At 40.9% G+C, this 17,051-nt stretch overlaps 1 protein-coding gene across 1 annotated transcript in view; it reads left to right on the forward strand.

Annotated features, from left to right (window-relative positions):
- LOC106656220 (protein similar-like) overlaps window positions 1–16,197 on the forward strand; it is a 32,066-nt gene extending 15,869 nt beyond the window's left edge. Inside the window, exons 8-14 of the mRNA XM_023463449.1 lie at window positions 10,639–10,981; window positions 11,060–11,252; window positions 11,382–11,809; window positions 11,888–12,129; window positions 12,223–12,365; window positions 12,439–12,938; window positions 14,783–16,197. Coding sequence (XP_023319217.1) covers window positions 10,639–10,981; window positions 11,060–11,252; window positions 11,382–11,809; window positions 11,888–12,129; window positions 12,223–12,365; window positions 12,439–12,938; window positions 14,783–15,157 — 2,224 coding nt within the window. The 3' untranslated portion in view covers window positions 15,158–16,197. The remainder of the gene's footprint in view (window positions 1–10,638; window positions 10,982–11,059; window positions 11,253–11,381; window positions 11,810–11,887; window positions 12,130–12,222; window positions 12,366–12,438; window positions 12,939–14,782) is intronic.
- Window positions 16,198–17,051: the final 854 nt, after the last annotated feature.

The following is a 17,051-nucleotide window of genomic DNA, read 5'->3' on the forward strand; positions in this document are numbered from 1 at the left end:
TCAAAAAACTTGCAGAAATACTTCTCGTGATCAAATTTCATTTCCTTTTTCGTTCACACCGTCGAGAGAGTCAAGATATGTTGATGTCAAAAGAAAAGAAAGAGCAAAGCGTTGCACTCTTTTCTATTCGGCAGCTTCCCATTCTCACTTTTCCCTCTCTAATTTCGCTTACATCCGCGAATATCGTCTTGCAACGAAATTGAGACGGAAGACGTCTAAGAGCAATTTCATTTCTTTTTTGTTGTTGTAATTTTCCTCGTAATGATTTCGTTGTCACTGACTCTTAAAACCTAGCAACAATTTAGAAAAATATACAGTAACGAGGATACTTGGATTGGTGTATCGACACAAAAGATGGTTTTTACATAACACAGCACGGCGTTGTTTATAGCAACATTTGCTATCGATTAACCGAGCGCCTAGCTCTTCTCTAATGTAAAAAAGTAGTACGGATACTGTTTACTTTGTGCACATACATCAAGCTAGTTCATCAAGTCTATTGACATTATGTAATGTTTAATAAACCATACGACATTTTTTGTCCACACAATTCATTTTTTTCCTGGATCATTGATGTAAATCTAGAGATATCTGGTTATTCGAAGTATTCGATCATTAAAAATTTTGAGTCGGGGAACTCCCAAAATTATATCGTAAATACTAGCTTAAAAAATTTATGCGTTTTCCAAGGCAATCCTCATTGTACAATCAGCCATCAATTATTCTTCGCTGCATATATATGTACGAACTCGTGTCCGCATCCAACTTTTATTCGCTACATACACGACTTTGTGCGCTAAGTCGACTTCGATTTCGCATCGAATATAATCTTCACGGCCGATACATTGTTATCTCTGCTACAATTTTTCCGATTTATTCTAGAAACTACGTCGGTCGCACGCATATAATATGTAGAAATGTAAATAGTAAAAATTTGTATTTCTCTCTCTCTCTCTTATGCTGTAGCGGCACTTGGAGCATATGAGAAACTCGGAGCATACGCGCTGCAAGTACGAGGAAAATTGAGTGCCGCATATATTTATACTTTAATATGACTCGATTTACATGGCACGAATGAAGTCGATTCTGGGTCACAGTTTTTTTTTCTTTATTTTGCCGAGTACATGTGAGCGAACACTGGAGACCCTCTACTTATATGTATATTATTTAAACAGAATACAGATGCATTACAAGCGATAACTGTCGGCAGAGGCTTAACTTTCTTCGCGCGCACTGTGTATGCTTGTGAGTATATCAACAGTCGACCGATTCTAGCGCGAATTATTCCGATGTCACGTCAAATTTGCATCTGCGAATCGTAGGGAACGATCAGATTTATTATTTCTCTTTTTCCGTTAATACCAGCGCCGTCTTTCCGGGGCTTATCAGGCAAGTTGATCTCAAGAGAGCTTGGGCGCGCTTTTATCGATAAGACAAAGTATCCGCGCGCTCGTTACACAAACAAACAAATTTTATAACAAACAAACACGGACAATCGTTTGCATGTGTGACTGTATATATAAGAAATTCATATCGCGTATCGAAGCCAGTCGTTATTATGCGCGAGCGTTTTGACGCGTGACGCCGTTCATCATTTCGCGCGCTCGCTCGCTCTCCCAGCGAAACTTCTCGACTTGGAAAATTATTGTCGAACTAAAACGATAAGCCGCAGAATGCTTAGCAATTATTACACGATAAAAATTTCGATGATTAATGGAAATTTTGAGAACGCGAGGCAAAAAAACAAAAAAACAAAAAAACAAAAAAACAAAACACCGTGTGGTGTTATTCAGAATTTTATCCTCAAAAGTGTTGCGGATGATTTTGTGCCTCGTTTGTAAATGTGTATATACGCGAATCTCGCAGCTTCACAACCTTGGATCGAAATCACATCTCGACTCATCGCTCGGCTATGAAGATTTCGATTACGCAATACGGGGGGCAGTGCTACATACTGCACGCATGGATCTTATTATTCCGTATTGTAATTATGAATACGCTTGCACGGGGGCCTTGCGCGACGATTCACTTTCCTCAAGCGCGATGTATCTATAGAATATTTCGTTTTCTTAAATTTTCTATCAACGCTTATATAGCAGATGATGTCGGATTACATATAACGCAGTGCCATATGTATTGGCTTTTATTGTATTTCCACAAAGGTAAACTCGTTACGTAGCGTCGACTAATTATTTCTCTCGGCACAAAGACCAAATCGATGCAGGTGCAATTATCCCGCGCGAAGCTATCCTCGGCGCGCGTGTAAATGTGTGGCCTATGGCTATATACGCACATGCGCGTCATCGCAGCCACGTGCTCGGTTACGTGCATCTCTCTCGGCTGCTGCTGCTGCACTCTGTATACACATGTATATATAATGCACGACGAAATCTACAGACTCTCGATCTCTCGTTTGCCGATGCATCGTATCTTTGAAATTCTAATCTTTTTTCAATTCATGACGCCACGATTGTATATCGTTCGTATAATCGAGAGATCGCGCGCACACAAATAGCGAGGCGATCAACATTTTCCCCGGTAAATGCGCGTATTTTTCAAGCTCGACAGCTTGGCCGAGAGTGAGAGTTACCATGAGAAAAACGCCAAGTCGAGCTTGTGCAATATTTATGAGAAATAAATGGAGCATTCTGAATTGCCAACAGAGACTCATTTATAATCATTTTCTGTCGCTCGATATCAAACGCGGTATTACTATACAAATGCTGATTGTTTTGTCGCAAAAACATCCAACTTATTCGATGTTTTTTTCCCCCTACGCATTGCAAACATGCGTGCACAGCGTTGAAAAAAAGTGTAAAAACACGCACCGCGTTGCATGCAAATTATGTGCGATTAATAATGCATTAGTTTCGAACCACAAAGTCGTGTTTTGGACGCAACTAATCCTACCGAGTAGTGAAAAATTTGTTTTGCACGAAGCTCTTCGGCAGGCGATCGCGTTGTGGATGCCCGATAAATTGTCTTCGACCGCAAATTCGAGCGAACGCATTCCCATGATCGTAATGAGTGGTAGTTCGCGTAACGCAAGACCGATGCAAGTTTGCTCTGCGCTGCATCCATTACAACCCATCGGCTAACTCGCATTGTACGAGCGATATATGCGCTGCACGAGAGACGTGATAATTAATCAACTTGTGCAGATTAACGAGTGCATCGGTACAAATGTTCATATTTGCGCGCGTTCGATGATGTCACGACGATGTGCGCGACGCTGAACAAGAACTGCATTATTATCGGGCCTGAGTATTTGTTTATGAAAAAAATTTGAAAAAAAAATGACGAGAAACCAGGGACTATACATCAAGAATCACGGGATAGTTTATGAGAAGTCAACGCATGGCGTCGAACATTGGCTAAATTTCAAATTTGGCCACAGCGGTGTTTACGCTGAGGCGCAAATATTTATAAGCTCGGATATTACGGGCATATTTTGCTTTGTAATTGGTAAACCGCGGTGGTATTTGGAAGCCCTACTAGCTGCGATTTCCAAAATGTAATCGCGTGGATACAGATAATTGATACTCTAATGCGATTGAAAAAGTTTTAATTGATTAATTTGAATTAATTCAAATAATTTATACGATCAAATCGTAATTGAATGCGGTTCAGCGCATTGATCATTTGATTAAAACGAATCGTTTTCAATTAGTTGAACCGGAAGCAAAAGCGTGTCGCATATTATTATGTATCGACGTTTATAACGCATGCCTTAAAATGCAACGATATCTCAAAATCTGCTCTTGGAGAAAATAATAACTGGACACGACTTTTAACAAGGAAAAATGATGAAAATGTTGCTGTGATATTAATTCGCATTAGCGTGAAAAAAATCTTTACACTTTGTATTATGATGTAATTGTTAACGAAGGAAGTTAGTTTCTAGTACAGAAAATTGAGTGTCATAAATCAGACGATGAATGCAGAGATGCATCTTATTGTTATGAAGAGTATTACGAAAATCAACTTATAGTTTCTTGGCAGTGCAAAGAAGGAGGCTTTCAAAAATATTTCGAGGATCAAAGATCGTTCAGAGTTTCAACGCTCGGACATAAATTCTCAAATGCAAAGTCGAATACGCTGTTCCATATAAATATATCTGTGGCATTGAAAACAAGAAGTAGATGATTGAAACATGGAACGAGATAGCTCATAACTGGATAATCCAAACACCCAGTCGAGGGGACGAGCTTGACGTTTCTACTCGTCACTCTGTACGAATACACCATATGAAATAATAAAGCAAGCGTTGATTTGGCCAGAAATCAAATAATTCAGCGTACCTACGTGAATAGCGAAGATAATTTATAACGCGTAGTTGGAATATCCCGACCGTTTTGATGTATGGTCTAGAAATAAATGTTGAATTCTCGCTTTATTGGTTAACGTTAAATACTCGCGCAATTAGCGTATATAAATAGTCGAATATAGCCGCACGTTAAAAACGTGTGGGCAGTTGAGTCGAACGTGGATCCGTACGTATCAATGAAATGAGCTTGTAGTTTTTACACGATGCATTCGTCGTTTTGCAGCCGCAACAAAGCCAAAGTTTGCTGCTGTGCACGCAGGAACGTATCTGCGCAAGTAGCAATAAACGCTTGCGCGGCACACGCATTGCCGAGCGATACCAGCAAAAGAGGGTTCATATTCTCTTTTGCAACGCGCGTGCATATTATTTTATACATATACGTATGTACTTGCACTCGTCGAGCAGCGACGAGCGAGCGAGCGAGCGCGTGCATGTCGCATCAGCGCCGCTTCTCTCTTCTCTCTCTCTCTTTTTCTCTTTCTCTTTTGCTCGAGCAGCTTAACAAGAGCATAGGCAGTATAGTAGTAGTGGTAGTAGTAGTAGCAGCAGCGGCAGTCGCCGAGCGAAAAACGAGCGAAGAGCGAGGCTACTACAATACTATATATGCACGTTATATAGTCGTGGTCGGTTCGCGTTGTGCCTCTCAGCACAGTCGCGCCGACTCCTCGAGCCGCGCAAAGCAACATCCAAACTGCGTGAGCCCGAGCTTTTTATCAACAAATCAGTTGCACTAGCAGCAGCAGCAGCAGCAGCAGCAGTAGCACTAACAACAGCGGATAGAGTGGAGCCAAAGTTGGACATTCAACGCGCGTATTCGTGAGATGCCGTCGAGTATATAGGTGCGTGGGTGGTTGTGTATGTGTGTGCTTGCAGCAGTCCGTTAATGAGTTAACGCGTCGAGCAGACACGACAATTGCAAGCTGCGCATCGAGAGCTTACATAAGCCAAAAGAGAATACGGGCGCTTGCATATACACACGGGCGCGCACATCAACACAGACACGCATGCACACGAGCAGAAAAGCCGAGTAGGGGAAGAGCAACGATGCCGACGAAGCAGCAGCAGCAGCAGCGTTAGAGCCACAGGATTGGACCGAGAGAGCTACGCGAGTCGCTTTGCATACATCCAGCCGTGAAGATTCGTTTATCAAAGCTCAGCTGCTGCTGCCGCTGCCGACTAGAGCATGTAGTTTGCACGCAACGGAAGCACGAGATCCGTTGATGTAGAAGAGACGAGTAGTCGTTCATTGCCACCGACGCACCGAGAAGATGATGCACGACGAGCGATCCAGTGCGCAAGAAGCCGGCACGTGACGCCCAGCATCGCACATATACCGTGTTTCGTCCAACTTTCAGAATTATAAACAAGGAGCCGCAGCGCAGCACTCGAGATCGGCATCGTAGTTTGTAAACGAGAAGAGAAAGATTCAGAAGGTGATTGTGAATTGTTGATTCTCGTTCGAGAGTGTGGCAGTATTTTGTTTGATTTTGTCAAACTGCATATAGTGAATAACAGTGCGCGCGGCCGTGTCCAAAGTGATTCGGGCCGTCGTCGAGTTACACAGCGGCAGCAATCGTTGACTCTCGTCGTGTGGGCTCTCGAGACGAGATTCGGAAATCTTAATTTGTAGCTTTGGCGCATCTCTCTCGTCGTCTCTTTCTAGTTTTTTATGTCTCGGCATCCATCTGTCGCTCTCTTGCTCTGCTCTCTGCTCTTCTCAATGCTGTTGTGTCAGTTATGAAACAATTGCGGGCACAAGATGAGCTTTGAGAAAACTTGGCCGATTTAAAAGCGCGCCGCGCGCGAGACTTTTCTTATCTGTTCTGTCTCTCGGTCTCGGCTCGGCTCGTAAGCATCATCGGGTTGTTTTTCATCATTTTTCTCGGGGCTCGTCAAGCGTATTTTCGTTAAAATAGCCCATTGAAAGAGGCGCGCGCGCGCGCGTATATAGTCGCCTCTATATAGTCTCTCTCTCTCTCTGTGGCCCGAGGCCGCATTAAAGCAGCGCGTGCACTATCATCTATATAACTTGCATTATTATATACGTATCTATCTGCATGCAGCCAATTGACGCTGAGAATTCAGCCGCGTAGCTAGTTACGGGCAGCCGAGGGAAAGAGCTGCTCGCTCGCCCGATACGAATTGCAATTCTCTCTGTACTCTAACTGCGTGTATATCTCGCGCGAGTATCGTACGTTGTTTATCATCCGCGGCACATGTACGCCTCGGTATACGCGTTGCCAAGGCGCGAGAGCGCGATAAGGAGCCGAGCTAACTCGCACTCTTTGCTTCGTCGAGAAGATCGTTACGCGCGAATCATGTTCTCGACTCGATTTATACGGCCGAATACGGACTGTTGCATCACACGCATCGGCTCTCAATAAATTCGCTCGTATTTTTCAATGAACGAGTGAAAATGCACGCGGGCGAGCTTGCCGCGCAAAGCGGAACAAATTCGACGTTGAATTACACTTCGATTAGCTTCAAAAACAAAAAAATATTATTCTGACGCAAATTCGATGCGGACGTAGACACGCGCGCGCGATACAGTGAGAGAGACGGAGCGGATATTTCGTCATCCGCGCGCGCTAGGATCGATAATGAAAAAGAGCCTGTGAACCTTGCGACGCCGCAGACGCCGCCACCGCCTCCGACTGTGCTATATACACATGCGTCGTATGCACACGCGGACGGAGCAGTCGACGCGGAACTGCATACAGGATGAAATCACTTACGGTCTTGTGCTGCTATGCATCGTCGCGCGCTGATAATTCATTTTCGCTCTTTTTTCTTTTTAACGACTCGCTCAACGAGCGTGTAAAAGACTTCTTTCGCAGGTGTTTGGAGTCTTTTTGCTATTTCGAAGATGGACGTCTCGCTGCTTACGAAGCTTCGTGCATATTTGCATAGAAAAAACCCGTGTGTGTGTGACAAAGTCGCGAGAAAATCTCTTTTGTTTGTCAATCGTACCTCGTGCTGCTCGCGCGCGCGCGAACTCGATACGGGCAACGCCACGTGTTGTATCTGTCATTTCTACTTATCGGCGCGCGCGTGTGTCGCGCGTTGTCTCGCGGTGAAATTTTACTTCGATAATAAACGTAGTGCACTGCGTGCAATGAACGACGCGACTCGATTGGCATATAGGATCATAAGCTCGCGCGTATATGATATACATACGTAGGATGGGCTTGCAGAAATAAAAAGTTGGCCACGATCTTTGAAAAAGCTCGCGTGATTCGCTCGGCCGTGGCTTCGATCGCTTCTGACGTGTGCCTCTCGCGTACGCACGATTTCGTGTCGATCATCTTTGCGTACACTCTCGAATAGAAAAGCAAAAATTTGATTTCGGACGGTGGAATATAATAAGTTACTGCGTGCTGCATCCTTTGTTGCAAGCAGTAAACTCGACGACGTTATCATCTCGGGTATACACAAGTTTGTTAATTATTTTTTAATGAAATTCACGGTCATTCGTTTCATCTTTTCCTCCAAGAGTTTCTAAACTTTAAAATTGCATAGACAAAGGCTAAGGAAAAGAGGCAACGAGTTGAAAAGCCTGCAGCCGAGCATGCGATATATGTGCATGTAAAATCTGAAAATATAAAGATTAATTACGCAAGCTCACGCGTACACAGGTGTATATATGCACGAAGCTACAGTCGGCCATCACTCTATTCTTAGCTATTCGCGCGTAGTACACATTAAATATCTCGCACTTGCACGCATTTAACCCAGGCTACCCTCACGGCTTCTTCTTCATCTTATTCTTTTTAACTTGCAAGCTCGATCTCGCTCGAGCGACAGAAAAATCTTGTTTCCGCGTGGCCTTGTCCTCCCACTCGAGTAGTCAGCCGCAAGCTTGACGAGTTCTTGCTCTCGCTCTCTTTCTCGTACTGTCGAGGCGCATTAAGACGTTACACACCTCGTTCGTAGCGTGAGCAAAGACGATGCGATCAACGCCACTATATTAGCGCGATGACGCGGGACAGATCTCAACGCGTCTAATGTTCAATATTTTGTTCCTATGATGGCAATGACCTCCATCTCTGAAAAACGAGAAAATAAACGGTTTATTTTGTGCTCGCTCGTGCTCTTATACATGTGTTTTTGTTTGTTGCCCAAAGACTATCGAATAATCGTTCATCGTAATTTGCCAATCAAACCCCTCGAATCATAACATTATCGAAATGAGCAAGGCACGGGGAGGATAACAAAAAATAAAAGTGAACGCGAAGATTCGTGACTAGCGAGAACATAATCTTATCTACAGGGCTCGTAATATGTGTGCCAAAACAAATATAATACGGTTTTACGATGGTACGCATGTACGAGTCTTTTTATTAGCTAGTGAGATAAGCTATTAGTTTATATTCCGAATATTGCTATATGTGCTCTCCAGAGTTATTACTACAGTCGCAAAAATACTTGTGTGTGTATGCATACTGACTCGTCTGAGCTTGATGTTTATGGATGAAGAAGGATATTGACCCAGACGTGTTTGCAGCGATCCCCCAGACGATCTCATCACAATATCGAGCGAATTTTAATAGGGGGGCTGCTTACATTACGTATTCATAGTTCGATGATCGGACGGACTTCAATTATTTTTTTACAAGACAGTAAAAGTTGACGGTCTGAGATGAGAAAATATTGACAGAGCACGCTTTGTTAAGTTTGCGTGTTTTGACTTTGATTACGCAATTTTTTACTTTCAAGTTTTTTGATCTATTTTAGCTCGGATTCCATCGGTGTATACATTTTTCAATCTCCCACAAGTCTCAATTGTCACGTAAAGTATTTCATTTGAAATAATTTCTTTTTCTTATAACTTTTCACTCGAAAATGCATCAGAACTTTTGTACAAAGTTTGATAATATTTCCATAATGTAAGCTCGCAGTTGGCATAGAAAACGTTTTCAAATGCTCCAATACTTTTATGAATTATTTAAAAGCCTCCATTTCAGTAGATCCAATTTTATTTTATCCTGCGTCACGGTGCAAAACGCGATAATGGCGAAAAATTTGTTTTCATTCATTCCGTCGTAGGAATGTGACTCGGTTTTGGCAGTTGCGTCGTGCTCGAACTATCGCTGTATTTTCATTTCTCACAATACAAATCGAATTTTCCCAGTGCGCGCACAAAGCCACGAGGTCGCACGCGTGGTGTGAAATTCAACTTTTTAGACCAGAGTCACCTATTATTTTTTCGTTACACAAGCTCCGAGCTTGGGGAGTGAAGATTTTTCAGTCCCTGTAAAAATATTTTATTAATTTTGTTCCTACGTACGATTGTAAAATCATAGCGCGCAGTCGTTGAGTCTGGCACACACAGGCATATAGCACGAACGTTGGCGTTGGCAGGTCGATTTTAACGCGTCGCGTGATTATATACATTTACATCTATATAGAGCCGAACTATACACGCGGATATTGATGCTTGCTGCGCGGCGCGTTACGTCAGACCCGCTCACTCGGACCTTTATACGGTTTCCTAACTATTCATTTTCTCTGCCTTTGTGTACGTTTGCATTTATGCCCGCTAAACACTGCAGTCCAGCAGCTAATGATATTTTCAACGATAAAAGGTGCAAATATAATGTATTTGCGAAAAAAGAGCCAATCGGATAGTTATCTAACAGCTTATACATTATATGAATGATTTTATCAAGTATTAATAATTTCAACATCTATTTGTATTTAATTAATTGATATAACTTTATTAAAAATGATTAAATTTTAATACCATGTCTTCATCAGTAAATTCAGCCATCATGGTAGGTGATAATAACATTACTTTGCTTTTGTCATTGTTTATACTTTAATTCTCTCGAACTGTAAGTAGCATCTAATTCATAGCACGCGCGATAAATTTCGAGTGGCTCGTTCTGGAGAGCTGGAACTAAATGCTCCTACATTGTGATATTGCCCGAGCGAGTAAGCACGTTCGAAGATCGAAGACAGCAGGGGCTTACACCTTCCCCCGCGATCACTGCACGTTCGCGATACCTACTTCGAGACTTTATTTTTATATCGAGTGAAGAGCTCTCTCGCGTCTTATATATGCATGCAAAATCTGCGCTATGCGCTACACTACTGCATACGCGCCCACATTATAACTAGCTCGTTTGTCGTGACAAGAGCTCTCGACAAGTGTACCGCTCTCGGTTTACATCGCGATCAACCCTCGTTTTCGTCGTTGGACGATTTCGCTGCTCTCGTTTAATCCGCGAGCCGTGGCTAAACGAGAGGCAGCAGCGCGCAAAAAAAAAGAAACACGCTAGAACCGTCCGGTTTCGGTCTTATTGTTGCAGCGGTGTCGAGCACGAGGATGAGGTGTGCAGCACGCGCCAGATCGGGGCGCGAGCCGCGGCGTCGCAATTGCTGAAGGACAGCCCGAAGAAGGTCCAGGTCCAAGCCCAGTCCCCGCCGCCGCCGCCGCCGGCTTACGTGGCTGGTCCGTCGCTCGCTTTGCCAGCCCTGTCGCCCATCGCCCAGGTCGTCTCGCCAGCCTCGCTGAGAAGACCGCTGGAGCCCACCACGACCACCCCGCACTCCGTGACCAAGTCGCTGTTCCTCCAGGCGTGCAAGCCTCGCGCCGCTGTGCCGGCTGTACCTCGCGTCTTCAAGCAGGACATCGAGAATCTTCCATTCGAGGTTTGTTCGACGGACCTTTCGATTATTCGTTCCGCGACCGATCCATATGTTCATGGATTACATTCTTTTGAACGACAGATCAAACCGAACGACGACGACGACGCCGATCAGCTACTCAATCCTATTATTTTTCCCGACGAGGAAGACCAAGAGCTGGTGGACGAGGTGCTCAAGAAGTCTGAATCCACCACGGCGAATTTATTCGCACCTCGTACCGAGGATATGAATAAAGGGTTTCTCACCTTTAGCGAAGACCAGCCGGGTATCGCAAGTAAGTCTGCATTGCATTTTTAGAATCTTTTCTACAATATTATATTGTGGTCACAATCTTTCTTTTTTTTTTTAATATTAACTATTTACTTCGTCGTTGCGTCGATCTAAAGTAAATAAACCCTTGTAGTGCTTAAAGAAGAACCGGACGACCTTACCCATTTGGCGCCGGAGGCCGGCGACGAATGCGTCCCACTGGACGACGGACCGCTGCTCACCGATGTCCTCGACGAGTTCTTGCTCAGTGGCAATTACTGCTCGCTCCTCGGACCCGAAGGGCCGCAGGATCCGCTCACCGAAGCCGTCTGTCGGGCCCAATTCGAGGCCAACTTCGGCCAGAGCCTCAGGAGCGATTCCGCTGGCTCGTCCTCGGGCGTAAGTAGCGATCCCCTGTCCATAAATCCGAGCATACTCGGCCAGAGCAGCGCCGACTGTCTGCAACTCGGGGACCCGCTGAGGGACGACTGCTCGTCCGACGGCGGCGATCCCTTCATCTACAGAGACACGCCCAGTCGGTGTAGCCTCGGCACCGACCTGCCGTCACCCACCATGTCGAAGGTGCGTGAGCGCGAGCCTAAATTATCGTCCTCCCCTTGGATTGATATGAACGATGTTAAGGGTTTATGGCCTCTACAGAGCTTAGACGGCAGCGGTATCGACGATTCGCTGAGCCCGACCGGCAGCATCGGCTGCGGCACCGGCGCCCTGTCCGACGAGGAGATGCTCATGCTCGGCATCACGGACGTCGCCGTCGACGAGGAGGTCAACTGTAAGCCCTTCATCGCCGTGAACGATAACGAGGAGGCCATGGAGCTGCTCATCAATAACGACGCGGTCATGTGGGGTCCGCGACAGTCGACCATCAAAAAGTCCAAATGGTGATAACATTGAATTTCGATTGAAAGCATCGATTTATTTTTATCAATGTAATTATATTCTTTTTTCTTTTTTTTTTTTCGTTTATTTTACAGGGTAACGAATGAAACGAAAAGTCCCAATTCCAGCTTGGCGCAATTACTCACGAACGAGTCGCACTCGTCGAAAAAATTAAAGTACCCCAATGAAGCCACGCTTGTCAATCCGAGCCAAGTTCTTGGTCAAATCAGTACAAAAAGTTGGTTCCTCTCGCCCTGAAAAGTTCCCCGTCCCTTGATTTCGAATTAAAATGTTTCTTTGTATTGCTTCAGATAACCTAACGAAAATCAATAACAGCAGCAGCACTGCCGAGCGCTCGAACAAACGCACCCACGCGTTATCTTCCAAATCCCAAAATCGTCAGAATCAGCAACAGCTGCTGCAGCAGCAGCAACACGAGCCAAACAAGCGTTTCAAGCAGACGCACAACGAGTCCTCGGGAATTTCTCAGTTCAGCAACGATATGTTTAATATCGCTAACGCGCAGCAAAAAAACAGTCAGTTACTGCAACAGCTTGTATCTCAAAATCTGCCAAAAAGCAGTAGAAATATGTGGCCAGGACAGCAGCAACAGCTGCAGCAAAAGGCCAATATTGTCAATAACAATATATTCAACGATAATGGCAATCGATTGAATAGCTTGAACAATGGAATGAACATGGCTGGTAAAACTGGCAGAAGCAATGCGTTGCCGACACAGCAGCAGCAGCAGCAGCAGCAGCAACAGCAGAGCAACAGTGTCCTCATGAATTTACTCGTTTCAGGCTGTGATGTGAGTGCTGGCTACGTTTGCCTCACCAAGCAAAATAACAATACGAGATCCTCTAAAGGCATTACTAGCAAATGAAAGACTCACGATATAATAATCACGATTATGTGTACACGCGCGTCCGCGTATTATAGGCCGGAATTTGAACGAATGAACGAAACACTACGAGACGATGCCGATCCTCAAAGATTAAAAAGCACAAAACGCGAACGATTTCCCGCCTTATAGCGCGCAATATGAAAAATCTCTCTTTCTCTTGTATATAGAAACAAAGATGTGTTGCAGAGCAAACGGGGAAAAACTACTAATTTTATTTTGTACCTATATGGATCAAAAACTCGATCTTATACTTACTGCCGAAAGCGCGTTTTGTCTGCATCGGCTTACAGAATGTATCGTCCCTGTTCATGTACTTTTCTATTTGAAATCAACGTACGTATATATTAATATATATTTATGATGATTATTCTGTTATATTCTACATACGTTTATTGTAGATCGAGCGTCACTGGAAAAAAACACTTTGAATCTAGTAGAGTAGAAACCCGCGATCAAGTTTACGAAAAATTTTAATTTCTAATGGACGTTGATGCGTTTCATCGACTTTTTAACGAATAGCCATCCCAGTGGGGGCAAATTTTCGACGGACAAAAAGACTCTCTTAACAGAGTTTGTAAAACTTTCGATGTATAGTAATGCATTATAATAAATTATATAGTACATATTGAAAGATGGATAACAAAATTTTAATGGATTTATTAAGAAGAAATGTTAACTCGAAATACATGAAATGAAATCGTAAAAAAAAAAATATTAATTATGATCTGAAATCTACAAAGTGCTGTATTTCAATCTCCTTAGTTCCTTCTTCAAAGTGCAGATTTTCCCCACCATTTCTTTTTCACCAATTTTAAAACCTTGATTTTTTATTTTAGAAAAAAAAAAGATTTAAAAATAATTTTCTTGAATACAATTTTTATTTGTTCCTATCAACAGGATATAAACTATTATTATCCTTTTTTCTTACTTAGTTTGAACTAAATTCAAAGTAAAACTTCTTGATTTTTTTACTTTACCTAAAATGAAAAGTTGTACCTGATGGTATATCTATAAAAAATAAGCTGTTTTCATTTCTCAGCTCTACCAGCAGTTATAATTCAAGTCTTCCTTGAATTATACGTGGTCTTCGTCGCTTCTAAGATGATTGAACATCGCCCAAGTCGTAACGGCGCTTGCGTCGCGCTTTCGCGCCATCGTCTCTCTTTTAAAAAACGTAGTGGCACGCAGCATCCTTTAGCAGAGAGACGAGATCTTTCGTATGCACTCGTCTACGTCACTGAGTGCGACGAAATCGACCGTCGCGTATATGTGCGCGTGTAGAGCGAAGTTTGCAAGCTCAAGGCCACTCTCTTCGTTTAAAAGCCGGTCATATAAACTTTAGACAGAATCGCTGTCGATTTTTCTTTTTTCTTTTCTGTTCAATTAATTATGATTATAATAAAGGAATTCCTTCGTCTCATATTGGCATTATATTAGAAAAAATTATTTTTACGATGATTAATTAAAATTACCTGCTCATTAAAGCTCCCATCAGTTTCTCTTATTCATTTTCCTACTATATCCATTAAGTCTTGATTGAAATACAGTAGTAATGCTTTGATAGGTACTAATCCTCTCATGGTTTTTCTATATTTATTCGACATTTTTATTTATGATACGTCAGTCTAGATATCACATAACACGAGCGTGAATTATGTCTTTCAAAAATTTGCCAGTAGTTTTTTAGAATCTCTGAAACTTAATTTTGTTTGCACATTTCATTAATAATTTTTTTTTTTTTTCATTAGATACAGGCCATTCAAAACCAAGTTCTTCAAGAGGCGACTCTACCAAACATATGTGCGCCAAAAATGGATCTCATACAAAACGTAAAACCACAACAGCAGCAGCAGTCAGTAATGATGGACGCGGAAAATTTCCAAGCGTTACCATTCTGGGATAATGTTTTGGATAACACTCAATCTTTCCTTTACAACAAACAATTGCAGTATCAGCAACAACAACAGCCGCAACTACTGCAGCAGCAACCACAGCAGCCACAGTTATTTAATCAAAAAACAACAACATCAGCCTTAGATCAAATGAGCTTAGAAGCTGCTGAGTTTATGTTTGGACCAGAAAGCGATGAGCTTTTGCGTGCCCTAGATCCAAATCTCGTTTGACCGAAAGCTTGCCTCTTTTTAGAGAGGATCGACGATATATTGTAATTTTAAAATCAATTCACATATATATACGTGGGGCCTTTTTATTTTTAAACGTTTAGTGGTTTATTAATTGTTGTATCCGTGTCAAATTGTCGTGGAATAAATGAAAAAATGGTAGGTCTTTAAAAAGTGAAAAAAAAACAAAACATTAAAAAATAGATAAGATGTAATTTTTTTTTTCTACTAGCAATTTGGTTCAATGAACAAAACATAAGGAGCTTTAAAGAAAATGAATTGACAAGGTATGAAATATTTCATTCTACGATTAGTTGGAGTGTTGTTAGATGCAACTTAATTCCGATGTATTTTCATATGAATCCGTATAAAATGCCCGCAATCAGATGTGATAAATTGTAAAAGTTAAATAGTAATCAAAATCAATTTGTTTTTGTAAATGTACTATATAAATAGAGAAAAATTCACGTTGGAATCAATTTATTGTATTATTTATAAATGATGTGTCTAATCAGTCGAAGAAAATTTTGTAAATCAGTGGTGAGTGATTAGGTACGAGATTGATGTTATTTATTATTTTTCGTCTGGAGTATATTTTTTATTATGAAACAAATCTATTTTTACAAAATATTAAGTTGCTTATTCGAATAACTGTTATGAATGGTCTGAAGTCAATGGATCATTTGTGTAAATTTATTATTATATTCATATTAATTTAATAATGTTTTTCAATGTAACAGAAAAATTTGTATATTCGTGTTTTAGAATTAAGACCAGTTAATATTTTAATGTTTATGCTAACAAAAAGTGTAACCCTCAACTTTTTTATAGTAATAACTTTATTAAGAAAGAACTAACCGTCGCCTTGTCGGTAAAGTAGATTTATACTGTGAAACATATATGAAACTTATTTGTCTTGATAACATCAAAAAATGTCTGATTCTTCTAAAACCAAACGGATTGGAAAAGGTCGTAATTGTTTATTTTTTATTCATAAATTATTATTTGTAAAATGATGGTCATAAAGAGGCATTATTTTAATTAAAATTTTAATATCGTAAATTTTAAATACTCAAAAATATGCCTTCAATTTGTTATTTATATTTTTTTACCTCATTGATTTGTGTACAATCTTCAAACATGAACTATAAGAAAACACATAACGGTTATTGAATCAAATTTTTGTTACTTAGCGTTATTGAAAATTATTAGTTTTATGTTACATTTCAAGATGTAGCTGACTCTTCTGTGAGATAAAAATTCTATTATTTTTTGGTGCTTTGTTTAAATTATTTATTTTTTAGTGACTGTATCTAATAATTATGATTATCAGTTAAAACCACTGAGTTTAATAAAATAATAAGTTAAGTGGCTAAAGTGTTATAATTTTTTCTATTAATTATAGTAACGTATAAGTTTTAATAGACATCATATGAAACATAAAATTATGCATATTTATAAAGAAATATTAATTGCTATAAAAATCAATGATACGACGAATTTTATGTTTTTCATGATTATTCATTTTTCAAAAAGTGCAGTTAATACACAAGCTTTAAACTTTGGAGTAGAGAAGTTTTTTGTACTCGAATAGAATGTTTATTTTTTATTTAAATTTGTATTTGATTTCATATGTTTTATCGTCATAACATAGTTAATCACTTATGAACAAGTACAGTCCACTGATTTGTATATCAAATACTTACAAATACATGTATAAAATAATGAATTTAAGAAACTAAAATATCTGTAATAAATTACAATTGTTACTAAATATTAAAATAAATTTTTATAAGAAAAAATAACCAATCAATTAATATTAATTATTTAATGTGTAAGAAAGCGAACGTATCAATGAGGAATTAAAAAAATGTCAGCAGTTTTAACTCTTCTGTAC

The sequence above is a fragment of the Trichogramma pretiosum genome, unplaced genomic scaffold, assembly GCF_000599845.2.
Source record: "Trichogramma pretiosum strain Unisexual culture from Peru unplaced genomic scaffold, Tpre_2.0 scaffold72, whole genome shotgun sequence".
Taxonomy (NCBI): domain Eukaryota; kingdom Metazoa; phylum Arthropoda; class Insecta; order Hymenoptera; family Trichogrammatidae; genus Trichogramma; species Trichogramma pretiosum.